Genomic DNA, 12,955 nt, shown 5'->3' on the forward strand with positions numbered 1-12,955 from the left:
TCCAAGTTTGCAAGGGCTCTGGGATTATAGCCCTTCAGTGGATGGGGATGTTTCTTTCCTACAGCTTGGCCTTTAATAATGTTAAAGGGCAAAAGGTCTTGACTGACACACAGCAGACCCCAGAGAGACTAATTACTCAGCTAGTCTCTTTTCCCTTACCTTCTCCTCTTGAACATCTGCAAAGAGTCTTTAAATTTGACCTCCAAATGCTAATAGTTTTCCTTTGCAGCACTGGATTGTTCCTCTTCAGGGCTTCTGCATGCGCTTCCCATTTATGCAATGCTGACTCCCATAATGGTCAATAAAGGGCAGTATAACAGAATGACAAACTTATGTTCCCAGCCATGCCCAGAATTTGAATTGAATTAGAAAGTCAGCCTGTGTTCATAAAAACAACATTAACAGACAAATGGAGCTTTACTGTGCTTCACAACCGATATCACGTATCTTTGGGCTGCTGTCAATTCTTTATGTAAATACTTTAAATCCCTCAGACTTCATTTTGCACAGTATATAGTGAGTCTCTTCATAATCAAATAGTATTTAAAACATTTATTGCCTTGTTAAATCTAACAAGTTAGATTTACTGGGATAGTCACTTTCCCTAATAGCCAATTTAGTAAAACTCAATGTATTCATTGATGGATAAATATATAATAGGCGGTTGTTAAACTTTAATAAATATGTTTAATAGTCAGCTGGCATTTTCTCTCAATGGCAGCACTTCCTCTCAGCTGCCAACAGGAAAGGCTTCTCCTGAATGTGCCAATTCAGCCCACATGTAGGGAATAAATTGATCTAAAGGAGCAAACAGGAGCATGAATTTCAGGTAGTTTTCTTATGCTGCTTGTCACAAAAAGAGCAATCACTGAGGTTATTGCTCTGAGGTCCTAAGCTCCCATCAAGACAGTCAGGTGTTGAATAGCACACAATGTAAGGAAGAACATGAGCTACAGTGTTTGTCTAGACTCAATACAAGCCATGGACCAGGACAAGAAAGGCAGCTGGCTACCTGAAAGTCATATAAATGATATTAATGTATTATTATTGCAATTTACAGTCTTACTGCACTCCTTGTCTCATGTAGATCATGTCACATTCTCTCACCCCACCCTGCCAGTCTGTGTCAACACAATGCCTTGGTTTCTAGCTAGGTATCCTTTTAAGGCTTTTGGGTACCTAAGAAAAGATTTTGGAGGAGTCCACATCATTAAGATGACTAAAAGCCTTTAAAAATCAGGCTTTTAACTCAAACTGTAGAATTTTATAGCTAAACCCTGCAGGTTCCAGGATCAGTTCTCCTGAATGAAGGCAGCTGTTGCATGTAAATAAGAAAAACAGACCAAAATATTATCAAAAGAGACTATTTGTATGCTGGAGTGGGAAGCTTAATTATAACTACAAGACACTCACCTGGGTGGGATTATACAGTTCCTGGAGTGGGCTTCTGGATCCTTTCCGACAGCAAATGTCCATCCCGAATGGATTTCTACGCATTACTGCAAGGGGAAATTGAAATTAGTACACGTTAGCAACACTGGCTGGCAAAAAGCAATTGCAATACCTACAGAAAGAAAAAATTTTCTGACAGATCATAGGATTCTAGACAGTGTTGTCACTTAACTCCTGATTTTCCTTTCCCTAGCAATTGTCCAAGAGCTTAATCCTTTATTGTGGAAGTTACTGAAAATGAAAGCTCCATTGAAAAAGTTGTTATGCAACAACTCTCAGTTCGGGTGCACAAAAATTCAAGCATGGGCACCAAAGCAACCCAATTTTCAGCAGTGCCAAACACCTGCTTCTCTGATCACCAGGAAGGGGTTGAATGGATTCCTATAATCAGCCTCTGAGAGGAAATGTCTGAGCCTCTCTCAGCCTAAACACAGGTGTACAGAGGAACCTCATATTAAAATGCATGATTTTAAAGCTTTTGGCCTAAGTCTTCTGTTTCTCCTAGAACAGATACTCATCAGTACACAACACACTCAATACAATATCATAATATAATACAATCAAACACTGCTGCCCTTCTTGCCACAATTTTGTTTTACATATTATAACTGGGAATTTGACTGATCCACAGAACATCATGCATTGTGTTAGACCATTAAAGACCAGCTGGCTTTCAAACCAAAGGCTTTGTCAAAGGTCTGATCAAGGAGCATTTTGGGTGACAAATTTTTCAGGAGAAGTGTTGGCCTAAGCCCCAGCAGAGATGCAGACCATCACCTTCAAGTTAGACCTCTGTGGCCATAAAACCCAATAAGAAGACAATCAGCTCCACCTTCTGTAGTCAGGAGAAAAACAAAAGCTTGCTGTGCTTATCTCAAATGGCTCACATCATCCTCTACTAACACTCTTCTGCCCCCAGCTCGCCCTGGGAACTCCAGAAAGAGCATCAGGCACATCCAGCATTGCAGCAAGGGAAGATCTGTCTCATCAACGTTTGATTAAGACGTAACCAAAAAAACAAAAAAGGGAAAAAAGAGATGTTCCTGCTGGAACATCATGGTAAGCCGAGTCAGGCATGCTTTTATCACCTCTTGCCACATTTTGCAACCAGAAACTATTGAAGTGTCCTAGAACAATGAGCTGCACCACTTGCAGACGCGCTATTGTGGGCTTCAAGCCAAGTCAGAGAATGCAGTCCAGTAACATTTTAATATTGAAGCCTAATATCATAATTGATACATCAAGTAATATAAACCACAGAAAACTGTACACAGTCCAATCTGGAAACATAATTGATTCCTTCACTCACTTCATATCTATTTTTCAATATGAGGCAATTATCTAATAACATGCTGGGTTGCTTTTTCTCCTAAGCAGACAGATTCCACAGGTCTTGTGGCAGGAGGCAGACATATTCAGTAAACAAACTGGCTTCAATTTCCTTCACAATTAGGACAGTAATGTTAGTAGAGGCAATAATTTTATTTGACACATTTAAACACCTGATAAAATTCTGAGCATTTTTAGTCATGCAGACAAATTTTGCAATTCCTCCATTTCTGTGCTAATGTGCCTTTTTAAAAGATAACTTACAATGTGTTTTAAGAGTTAAAACTTTTAAAAAATGTCACAGTAATGTCAACTTCCAAAGACTGGAAGTGGTTCTAGGAAGAAAATGTTCAAGTGAGGATGTGAGACATACAGCAGCCATTCTAATTACAGAGCTCCTGTCCACCTCATCCCCATCCATGCTCTTGTATCACAACTGTGTCCAGAGAAGCTTTCAAAATAATTTTGTAGCCCCTTCCTCAATAAAGAAGCCTTTCCAAAATGAAGCCTTCTACTCAAGGGCAAAGCACATTAAAACACCACAGCAGGGGGAAAGGGAGAGGGGAACATTTTAGTATATCCAGCTCATTAGACTGTGATTAACTGAGGTCCTGCAACACTGATGCTTTGTTCTAAAATTAAGAAGAATAACAATTCTAGTGTGGTGTTCCCTAACTTGTTATTTCACTTTTCATTTCCATTAAATACAGTAAAAAGCACAGTGCATAAGTATATCCATCCCTTCCTACTTCACTTAGCCAGCAGGTATCAACACTTTATATGCAGCAGTAACAGTAATAAAGATTAAATTATTTACACAACACAAAAGATTTGTTTCCAGATGTAAACAGACATAGAGAAAGCTATTTCCCCAGCAAAAGCTAAACGGTAATGTAGAGCCTTAATCATAGAGGTGATTCAGCCTATTTTATCACTTCCAGCATTACTTAATTGGTTTTGTTTTTTCAATAAAGCCTTTAGAATAAGACTGTGGGGTTAGCATAGCAACACTGCACTTGGTCTCCTATTTATTGATGCCAGAACAGCACGCCCTGGTACAACTGTACACAGCACATCTGTGCACAACTGGAAAGTACTTGTGCCTGGGATTTTACTGCAGCATCAAAATAAAGGTGAATACGCCCATTTCCTCAGCAGAAATCCCACCTGCACTGTTTGTACAACTGTCCTCAAGTGAATAACTATCAGGAATGTTTTTATATAGTTCAAAACACTTTCTGGCATGTCTGTGGGCACACTTACCTCACACTTACCTCTTACCAACATGTTTTCTACCATCTCAGCTTCTCTGAGGCAGTGCTTCATTATGCCAATAACAAAACCTTTTGGGCCTGACCCTCACCTACAGCAATCTGCAGTAAGAAGAACTGTAGTATGGAGGGTAACTGCAGCTCTACTAATTTTAACAACACTTTTGCTAAGGATCTGTCACACCATTGTGGAAGCGAAAATTAAAAAAATCAAGCCCTTTATCCTCACCAAATCTCATTAGCATAGTAAATATCTAAATCTACATTTTATGGCTTGGGCTGATCTCCATACATAATTATGGTTAATTATAATCTAATGATAAGAACTGCATATGCATGGCTCCAAGAACTGCTCAAAAGATCACGTTCACGCACACCAACAGTGTGAAGCAGCTGACAAAGAAATTTAGAATTGTCTAGGTTGTAAAAGACCTTTAAGATCAGCAGCATTCAGTGTCTAATGATTCAAGAGTAGTGTTAATACTGCAAGTGCAGCAAGAACATGAATTCCCTGAATTTAGCCAGGAGTGTGAGCAACTGAATGAATTGTGAGTTTGTTACTAAAATACTAAAAGAGCTGTAAAAACAAGACCTTTGTTCCATTCCCAGGAATGATTTGTCAAAAATGCAGCCTTGGCCCATCTTGCTAAAATATGTGTGGAACCACTAGTTATGAATCTAATAAGGAAGTTTGTAGAGGATGCTATCTAGGCACCAAATTTCAATTTCTCAAAAGAGGAAGATAAACAGCCCTGCTTATCAACACAACAATCAGCTGTGTATGCATACATAGAGAGGAGTGTGTAGGCTTTAAATCATCTCAGAACAGAAGCATCTGTACACAGCTTCAACTTCCAGAAAACTCCATTTAGACCCACCAGTACCAAGAGCAGGAATCTGACCTTTGAGTTACAGCACACTTAGGACAAGAACACTGAAGATCATTCACATGGAAACACGTGACCCAGGCTTAATCTGTCACCTCTCCTTGGCAAGAAGGCATTTCTAACACACTTGGTAACCTCCAAAGACCCTATCCCAGAACTGGAGACCTCTAGAGAAAATACTGAATGTAAGAAGCCGTATAAATACAATTTCTGCCTCTCCCTATCAGGAGATAGAAAAAACTGAGACAGGGGACATGATAGCACTTCTATTGGGAGATTATTGGCCTAAAATGAATGTGAACCCTGCAACTACCTAGACAAAGTGAAAGGGGGTCGGGCAGAAATCATGGGAACCAAGATTTTTGGAGACTGAAAGCTGTAACGATGACCTTCTCACAGTGTCAGAAGGGCAAATCAAACAATTCTCACAAGTCTGTGTGGGAGTAAGTCCCAGAGGAGACTTTGCTGGAAGAGACACACAAAGTAACTGCCACTCCTTCCTCAGCACTGAGAGAGACAAGTGGCATTTCAAGGATGGGTGCCTGTATTCAGCAGCCATCTCTATCACTACCATTCTACTATCTCATAGATGTCTGAGGCTCCAGTTTCCATGACTTCTGTATATATTAAAAGGTACCTGGCTGCTATCTAGCAACTGCTTCCCTACTTGGCAACATTTAATTTACATTGCTTGGAGTACTCTAATTACTGGCATGATAACAAAAGCCAAATGTAAAAAATTTACCTCTGTTCACTGCCTCTTAAATTAAGCCTCATATTACAAATATTTGAGAAAGATTCTAAGGACATATTAATATTTAACTTTTCATTACACTGATCTAAAGCACAAAGAACAAAATTCCCTAATACAGCATTGCTTAAAGCTGACATACATAATTCATTCCTCCTATTGGGATACAAGTTTTCCCAATGAGGAGGAAACAGTATGCACTGGCAGCAGTATGGTGAGACTCCGGATGAGGATCAGATTCTGTTCTTTTTTTGAAAGAAACAAGCCCACTATATTCCTCTTTTTGGTCTGATTGCTCTTCATTTTTGGTCTGATTTCTGCATGAGAGGCTGAAAATGGTTGCTTCTTTTGGCTGAAGTACACTGCTCTCCAGCTAATCCATCACTCTCCTCCTGCCCAACCACTCCTAATTTCAAGCCAGAGTTAATGCATTCCATGGAACATCTTCTGGACAGCAAAGAGCAGGTACATAACATAGTAGCTTTCCCTTGATCTGTAACCCACTGGGTTAGGGCCAACCATTCACCTAAACATTCCCTACCCAACCTAGACAGAAAAATCACAGCCACTTGGTAGTGGCAAGTTAGCAGCACCAAAATGGTTACTTACACCTTTGCCATCTCCAGCCATGTTCACACAAGCTACTGCCTTTAAACTTCCTGAATTTTTAAATCAAAGCAAAAATATATAATTATACCTATACTGAAAGTTCAGAGATTCTCTTCAGCTAAAGACCTGGACGTGGTTTTTCTTGCATAGATTTCTACTATGACCCCAAAGCAGCACAGAAAATCACTTCTATTTGGTATAGAGGATGAAGCACTGGAATACATATTTCAATATTACACCAAACACCTTAACCACAGTGAGACATCTATAGCCCAATTGTAAACATTCTTCTGTAAATGGTATTATGAAACAATGTTCTGTCTGCACTGGCAAGAATTATGCTCAAGGCAAGCTGGTCATATCCAAATACAAATCAAGCAAGGTTCAATCCAACAACATTTTGCACATCCAATGTTCTTGAAGCATGGTAACACTCAGGGCAGAGTTGAAGTAAGTGACCCAAGGAAGTAGCCTTTTCTCAGAGTTCCTCAGAGGTTTGGGACTGATTTTGGTTTTTTATTGTTCAGTTTGGAACATCTTGTCCTCGTACCTTTCCGACAGATAGCCAAAATCATGCTGAACAAGCTTGTGATTAGTAAACAGCTCGTTCTGCTTCAGGAAAACGAGTCTTCCATAATAATTTACAACAATTTGCTGTGCAAGATTTCAGCCAAGTTTAAACCACAGGCAAAATAGGAAACTCAGCAACAAGAAGTGTAATTAATTTCAAATGTCATTAAAATTCCTATGCTCCCTTCTACTGAGTAATCAGGCTAAGGATACTAAATGGTATGAAAGGGTTAATTTTTAATCAGCAACCAGGAACAAGAGGAGTGAATGCAAAAGCTTGAGTAAGGAGACTTTGAGATAGCTCTCCAGGCAATGATTTATGAACACTAATCCTTCAGCAGGGGTTCACAAAGATCAATGGATTGATATCAACATCTTGTGACATCTGGGGCCTTTGCTGCATTCAGCTCAGGATTTTAGTCTAAATTATTGGTCCTTCATCTGGAGACCACAGGTAAAAGGATTTATGACTAAATTCTTATCTGGTCTCTTTTGATTTCTTAAGGCAACATTGCAGCTTTCTTCCCTGGAGCTTGAGAGATCTATCTTTAGAAAGTAAAAATCAGATTAGGCATTGTATATAAGAATGCCAAAGTCTTAAACCCAGAGAATGTGACAATTCTTCTGTTTATCAATGGAGAACAGATTTTACCTTACACCAGACAGTAACTACAAAAACAAGGGTTTACTTAGCTTGGGAAACAAACAACAATGGATACAACAAAAGCAAGGGATAAAAAAATAAAGAGATCACACCTTAGTGAAATGATTATAGCCGAGAAGAGCAGGAAAGCTGCCAGATATGGGGCCAGGGACCAGCAAAGTAACAATCCTCACTTTTCCAGTTCAGAAAAGTAGAGGCAAAGACCCCAAGAACTTCCACAAAACCTATCAGCTGCTACATTCTGAATTCATATTAGGAAGTGAGATTTCTATAAGCTACTCACTTAAGCTCCCACAATTAACAGAGAGCCACACCTGCAGAGATGGGCCACCCCAAGGGGCTCTGGAGATGGCTCCTCTCCTTTCCACTGACCAGCAATCCTAAATGGTTGAGGTTATGTGAAATAAATCCTGGCACAGTAAGGAAATTAATCTCAACGTCTGTTTCTTGGCTCTAATCACTAATTACAAAAGTTGTAAAGGCCCTCCAAAGAATAGAGAGATATTTAATTCCTTTTTGCTTCAGACAGTTTTCCAGAAACAAATTTGTATTTTATCCTGTTTGTTCTCAGATTAGCATGGGGATGAATTTAATTGGGCACAGTGGGGAAGTTAATATCCTTGGGTGAAATTATGCAGAGACTTAGATCTTTGGTCACCCTACGGACATTGCATGTGGCATAAATTAGCTCAACATCTTCCCTGTTAATGAACAATGAGAAACTTTTTTCCAGTAATTAAAAAAAAAGTTAATCTATACAGCATTTCTTTAGAAGTCTCAAGAACTTAACCACAAACTTAAATCGAGAGACTTTTCCACAGGCTTTACTACTCCCATGAGAGAGCTCTCTTTTGTTTATCTCAAACACACAGGCTTCTTAAACACTGCAAGTTTTGGTGGGTGCAAACTACAAATCATATTAGACTTTGTCAGAAATCTTCTGATACAGCCTTGTTTTCTCTGGCATGAAATGCAGATCTGGGGGCATCACAATATTTCACAGGTCCATTCTGGATGGATCACTGACCATCTCAGCTGTCTGCTCACCTCTGAGAATGCTGTAATTTATGTCATCAATTAACAAAGCCAGATGTCACAAAATATTGATCAAAATAGTATATTTCTTTTCTCGCTGAAGTACTTCTAAGTGTTCATAAATAATTTTTTTTTGCCATCTACATCAACTTAATATCTCTGTTTCTTTTTTTTCCCCATCTCAAATGCAACTTTCTACAAATGAAGTTAGAAGCTTAGGAATTATGAATTGAAACATATGTATTTCACAAACAAACACGTGCATTATGAATTTGCATGAAGGGACACTGTGGATCCACTACATCAAATGCAAAGAAAAATTCTCTCTGGACATTACACTTTTTCCTACTTTTCCATTACAAGTCAGGCATGTGTTTTGGCAAATGAGACTGCAATAATCTGGGAAGGTAGGAAGATTTCTAATGAGGCTTACAGGTTTCTAAATATGCCTTCCTCCATTTTCTAGATACTAACTGTAGTAACAACAGCAGCAGGCATATCTGCTGCTGGGTTGTCTTCATAGCAAAGAGCTAAATTTTCTACTCTAGTCTTCTTATCAGCCTAGTTTTCAAGGTTGTAGATAGTTGGTTATATCCTATCTCTCTGATGTAAGTTCAAAAGAAAACTATGTAAATGTAGGTCCAGGGGAAAAAAAGCTGTACATTTGCATTGTCCTAAAAAAAATAAGAAGCTGGATTTCTTTTTCTAAATTTCCCACTACTTACTGGTAGTACTAGTCTACTTAACAAAAATGATTTATGAGCTCACAAAAAAAAAAAAAGAGGGAGAGAAAAACCTTTAAAAGAGGAAGGTTTCTTTAGAAAGCTGTAATTTTAAAAGCATTTATCTTGAATCACAGTCAAAAAGAAAAGGACGGCTGCTGCAGCTGCGGTCTATTTGAGCTACTGTTTCTTTGCTATTCTTCAACAGATGTGCACAGAAGATGAAACACAAAATCATATTTGCAATGGATATACTGAAATGCACAGCAAGTCTTCTCACAAGCCAAGCAGAATAGAAAATAGAGCTGCAGCAGTCTTTTTAACCTGGAGCAATGCAAGGCACAAACTTGTGGTGTCTGAACTTGAGGTAGAAGCAATGCTTGCACACATATGCACACCTGACCTGACAAACAGAAGCCAAGGAACTCAGGTCATTCCTGGCCTAGCAACAAGTCCAGATAGACCAAGATTTACCACCACTGAAGCAGTGCCCCCAGTATTTTAGTGCAGTCACAGCCCCCTGATACTTTACTGTCATTTATGAGCAACAATTTTCTTTACAAAAAAGAAGCACTAAAGAATTCGATAAGCAGAAAAGAAAGTATGAAATCCTGCAGTAATTGCTTCCAGAGCAGTCATTCATTATGGCAAAGAGGATTATGACCGCAGCTTGTTGGATTAGCAGATGAGCTCTCACAAATTAAGAATGCATCTTCCTCGGCAACGTGAAGGCCAAATGCTGATATTAAAAGGAAGAAAGTATCACAGACAGCAAGGCCTGATTCTCAGATTTGAAAGCTGTCCTAACGAATAATTAATACACAGCTGGGCTTACTGCCTTAGTCCAAGAGTTTATTCTGTCTAATACTTCTAAACTCCAAGTAATCCCAAGGCACAGAGACGCAACGGGTTTCTTTGCAAGATCTTTTACTTTCCCAGCAGCTGTACATTGCCTCAGCTGACTGAGATCAGCACAGCTCCAGGTCTGTAGAGGAATGCTGGCCCCATGTCCTGCCCCACTGGACCACAGAAGTTCTCTACCACTCCTGCCTTCTTCCAGCAGGATCCACACATCCATACAGGGAGGCTGGGAAGTTGCTTTCACATGCTCCTTTCTCCATTAGCAATGAGTGTACATGGATAATATTGCTTTCAGATGTAGGAATCCCCTCATGTGGCACTTTTGAAACACCCCAAACCACATATCCTTCACAACATTTTACATATGAATAGGACATTGTCAGCTCCCTCAGACCCAGACTGCACTTCACCACACAGAAGAGTAAAATACACATTAGCGCTAAAAAACTTCATCTCAATTAGCATAATCTGTATTTCCATTATAGAGCCCAGCTTTACAGCCAGCCCCGTGTGAAGCACTGAGCACTCTGGATCTGTCTTTCTCTGAGGAGAAATTCTCAAAACACAAGAAAACCATTCAGCATGGCAAATGCACCGAGGTCTCAGTGCCTGCTTATCTTTATGTGGTCCTACTCCCTTCATCTGCCTCCTTCCACTGCCCCCATCATTTCAATGACTTTAATTAAAACCTTTTGATGGACTTTTGTCTACAGTGAGGAAATGCAACCATGCCTCACACATACACAAGTGAATGAGACAAGTATACCAACTCCACCTCCTGAAGGCACACCCCAGAGGAAAAAGGAGCGAACAAGGAATGCTTTTTTCTGTGATTTTACATCCAATGAGAGCATTCAAAGGGGAACCAGAACAGGCAGCAGTTGTAAAAGATACATATTCTGGTATCACTGACAAATAGGATAAACTAAACATTTTTAATTGACTGGGACTCTCCGTCCAAATAATATGGATATGCTATATACATATAAAAGCAACATGCACAAATAGCATGAGGCCACTATGCAAGCAGTTTTCCTCTGAATTATATGGGAATGAAGGAATCACACAGCACTTCAACAGGCTCCAGAACACTGGATACCTATGTGACTTCTACTGGTAATAACATTATTTAATAATTAGCATGTAAAATACTAAGCTTTGCTTTCAGTAAAATGGCCTGCCAACTGCATTGAGAAACTCTGTTAGTGTTGCAGCTGGTGACCAATAAGTAGCTAAAATCCAAGATTTCTCCGACAGTATCGTTCTGAAGGAGACAGGCAACAAAACTGCTTGACAGAGGCAAGGATTCAAAAAGTTCTTCTGTAGGGAACAAATGCTGTTCTTGCCATTGTGATGCCTCACTCAGAGAAGGACTGAAAGAGCAGGAGAGGAAAGAAAGGAAAGCACCCTTTTCAGAAGATTTTCCTAAAATAATTCCCAAGTAAGCAATAGTTCACCTTCCAGAAAGACAGCTCATCTTGTTTCTAAATTTGCCAGAAAATAAACCTTGAGAAACTCATCTGATGTCAAATATTCCTCTTCAACCGCACCCTTTTGCTAAGCTGATGTGATGTATCTGCACCTTCCAGCCTCTTGATCTTGTGGTACATCTGTCTCCTCACCTCTATGCACGTAACTTATGATCAAGGCACCTTCTAACTTCCCTTTATTCTGTGACAAGGTTTCTGGGCACTTCATCACTCCTTCCTTTCTTCTGAACACACTCAAAGCTAACACTGCAGCTTGTTGACACCAGGGTGCCCCACATGACACTGCACCACAGCAAAAGCTGTGGCAGGACCCACAGGATGAGCAAGTGCCACCTCCCCTTGCTGGCCCTGTCCTCCACCCTCAGGTGTGCCAGGCAGCAGGCAGGCCAGCTGGTGAATCATCACCCTCAAGCCCTTTCCAGACCTCACTTCCAACAAAAAAGGATCCTCTACTAAGTAAGCATAAATTTTATTCCTGTATGCATTCACTGCTGCTAGATGACTAAAACCAGGCTGCCACCCAAGTCACTAGGTATTTACAATTCTGCATTAATGATTTGCAGGTCTCTTACTCTCCATTTACCATTGCCCTAACTTTTCCATCCTCCATAAATCTGATCAATAAATGAGTATGTTTTGTTCTGGATGATAAATTCGAATATTTAACAAGCATCAGTCCAAAATCTGGTCTCCCAGGGATCCCATGGGAAATGTATTTGCTTAGTGATGATTTCCCAGTTACAGCTATTTTTAAAAACTGTTAGAAGTTTTTAAAATCAGTAATATGCGTGCAAAATTGACATGCATTCACTTGTCAATTTAACTTTTGGGTTGTTCATTCCCATATCACCTGTATATAGGAGTAATTCTGACAGTTAAATATTGTATCATTAAAACAAAGAGGGTTATCAGCTTGAAGAATTAATTTCAAAACATTTATTTCTGAGAAGATATTTAGGCTCATTGCCTGTCTTTAACCTTCCAAGGCTGCAGAGAAGGCTTCTGTGATGTATTCCAGTCTTGCTTTGTACGGGTTAATTTTATTACAAGTTCTTGAAAGCTGAAACATGGAAACTGCATTTTAATTGAAAGTACTTTACACTTCTAGCTTTAAAATATAGAGCAGAATAAAAATTACAGTCTAAGTGATGCTTTCTCCAGCCACAGAGCTGAATGGCAGATTGTTCCCTCCTGATCACTCTTATCGCAGATGGCTGCTGCTTTTGGGGCAATTCTTACACTTTATTCTGAAAATTCCATTTGTCTTCATTAAATATTAAACAGCCTTTACCAAGGACTATACGTAAAAAGCTG

At 39.5% G+C, this 12,955-nt stretch overlaps 1 protein-coding gene across 4 annotated transcripts in view; it reads right to left on the reverse strand.

Moving 5' to 3' along the window:
- The window catches only part of CHST11 (carbohydrate sulfotransferase 11), a 157,840-nt gene that overhangs the window by 90,353 nt on the left and 54,532 nt on the right, over nucleotides 1–12,955 (reverse strand). For all 4 annotated transcript variants that reach the window (XM_053943705.1, XM_053943704.1, XM_053943706.1 and 1 more), the window contains one exon: nucleotides 1,414–1,499. In XM_053943705.1, coding sequence (XP_053799680.1) covers nucleotides 1,414–1,499 — 86 coding nt within the window. The remainder of the gene's footprint in view (nucleotides 1–1,413; nucleotides 1,500–12,955) is intronic.

The sequence above is a fragment of the Vidua chalybeata genome, chromosome 5, assembly GCF_026979565.1.
Source record: "Vidua chalybeata isolate OUT-0048 chromosome 5, bVidCha1 merged haplotype, whole genome shotgun sequence".
Classification (NCBI taxonomy): Eukaryota; Metazoa; Chordata; class Aves; order Passeriformes; family Viduidae; genus Vidua; species Vidua chalybeata.